General features: G+C 50.7%; 1 protein-coding gene across 1 annotated transcript in view; it reads left to right on the top strand.

Annotated features, from left to right (window-relative positions):
• Positions 1-2,500, top strand: part of bcar3 (BCAR3 adaptor protein, NSP family member) — a 24,248-nt gene that overhangs the window by 3,868 nt on the left and 17,880 nt on the right. Inside the window, exon 2 of the mRNA XM_083695911.1 lies at positions 623-887. Coding sequence (XP_083552037.1) covers positions 631-887 — 257 coding nt within the window. The 5' untranslated portion in view covers positions 623-630. The remainder of the gene's footprint in view (positions 1-622; positions 888-2,500) is intronic.

Here is a 2,500-nt window from a genome sequence, read left to right as displayed (position 1 = left end):
CAGGTATACAGGGCAGGTAGGGCAGGTAGGCAGGTATACAGGGCAGGCAGGCAGGTAGACAGGTAGGGTGGGCAGATGGGCAGGCAGGCTGGCAGGCAGAAACCGGGAAGTGGTCCTGTAGCACAGAGAGAACGCAGTGAGACAAATACTAAGACACAGAGAATATTCAGGGAACTAAGCGAGCGAGGCTGACTTGTAATGACAACAAACGATCTGGCGATGAGTGGACGGGAAGCCGGGGTTTAAATACTGTAGGGTGATGAGCTGATGAACCGCAGGTGTGTAGATTGGGCAGGTGGAGATGATAGCTGGAGCCTGGGGTCACGCCCACACACAAACACACAGACAGACAGCGACAGCGACAGACAGGGGAGACACTATTGTGAGTATTCTGACTATAGTCACTATTCTGACTTTTCGGACAATTGTAAATATTCAGACTATTCTGACTATTCTGAATATTGTGACTACTGTGTGTATGCAGAGCTCCCTTGTAAAAGAAACTTTGTTCTCAATAGGACTCCCTGCTAAAATAAAAGTTAAATGAAAAAAAAGTTGTGACTACTAACTATTGTGAATATTCGGACTATTCTGACTGTCCTCTCTCTCCCCGCCCTATCAGAGTTGAGGATGATGACCGAGGGGAGGTTCGCCAGCCTCCCCCGGACCCTCCCCCGCCATGTGACCTCCCCTCATCATGTGACCTCCCTGGCCCTCCGCCCTCCCACCCCCCCCTCCAATCGCTATGGTGACCAGGGCGTGTCCATTCATGGCACACTTCCGCGCAGGAAGAAAGTAGGCGTGGCCTACGGAGCCTCATCTCCCCCCTCCCTCCCCCCCTCCTCCTTCGTTCACGACATCAGAGAGGAACACCGGTCTGCATACAGGTACGGACGCACACACAGGCACACACAGACACACACAGACACACACACACACACACACACACACACACACACACACACACACACACAGTGTGAGAGAGGGCGGGGGAGAGAGAGAGAGAGTGAGAGATGGACAGAGTGAGAGAGGGGAGAGAGAGAGAGAGAGAGAGAGAAAGAGAGAGACAGAGAGAGAGAGAGACAGAGAGAGAGAGACAGAGACACACAGAGAGAGAGAGAGAGAGAGAGAGAGAGGAGACACACACACATTGTGTGGCTGCTGTAACTCTATACAGATATGTGCAAATGTGAGGAGATGGTGAGGGATGAGGGTGTGTGTGTGTGTGTGTGTGTGTGTGTGTGTGTGTGTGTGTGTGTGTGTGTGTGTGTGTGTGTGTGTGTGTGTGTCTCCACTCTTTTCCAGTTCTGCTGTAATTATTGTCTGTCGCATGTTTCAAAAGAAAACTAAATAGAGACCAATTAGCCTAGCCTTCTAGCCTTCTAGCCTGCTAGCTTCCTACTAGTCTCTCCATGCTAGCCTACTAGCCTCCTACTAGCCTCTCCATGCTAGCCTACTAGCCTCCTACTAGCCTCCTACTAGCCTCTCCATGCTAGCCTACTAGCCTCCTACTAGCCTCACCATGCTAGCCTACTAGCCTCCTACTAGCCTCCTACTAGCCTCCTACTAGACTCCTGCTAGCCTCCTACTAGCCTCCTACTAGACTCCTGCTAGCCTCCTACTAGCCTCTCCATGCTAGCCTACTAGCCTCCTACTAACCTCACCATGCTAGACTACTAGCCTCCTACTAGCCTCCTACTAGCCTCCTACTACTCCTGCTAGCCTCCTACTAGCCTCCTACTAGACTCCTGCTAGCCTCCTACTAGCCTCCTACTAGACTCCTGCTAGCCTCCTACTAGCCTCCTATTAGCATAGCCTGCTACCCTTCTAGCCTAGTCTGCTACCCTCCTACTAGCTTCCTACTAGCCCAGCCTGCTACCCTGCTAACCTCCTACTAGCTTAGCCTGCTACCCTGCTAGCCTAGCCTCACAGCTGATGCCACAGGCTCTATCCACTTTAGGTCTGAGTCAGGGGAGGCTCCTGGAGGTATACCACCCTTCCTTGTTCCTTTCCATGCATTACAATGAGCCCATCCTCCGATTTCTACCTCCTCTAGCCTCCCCTCCAGCCACAAAATATCATTAATTCACACACCATTTCTCTCTTTAGTGTCTATTGACCACTTCATGACCAACATACTGGTTGTGAGAGAGAGAAAGAAAGAGAGAGAGAGAGAGAGAAGAAGAGAGAGAGAGAAAAGAAAAAAAAGAGAGAGAGAGAGAGAGAGAGAGAGAGAGAGAGAGAGAGAAAGACATAGTCAACATAACATAACAGACTGGTTTAACTGGTCTCTGTCTGTCTGTCTGTCTGTCTGTCTGTCTCTCTGTCTCTCTGTCCGTCTATCTGTCTGTCTCTCTCTCTCTCTCTCTCTTTTTCTCTCTCTGTGGAAAGCTCTGGAGAGTAGAGTCACACTGCCCCACACTGGAGCCAGAGTTACTCAGCATCAGTGGTTAGGGTTTGGGGTGTGTGTGTGTGTGTGTGTGTGTGTATGTGTATGTGT

Source organism: Argentina silus, assembly GCF_951799395.1.
Source record: "Argentina silus genome assembly, chromosome: X".
Taxonomy (NCBI): domain Eukaryota; kingdom Metazoa; phylum Chordata; class Actinopteri; order Argentiniformes; family Argentinidae; genus Argentina; species Argentina silus.
The sequence above is the reverse complement of the archived record's forward strand: the minus strand, read 5'-3'. Positions and strand labels throughout refer to the sequence as shown.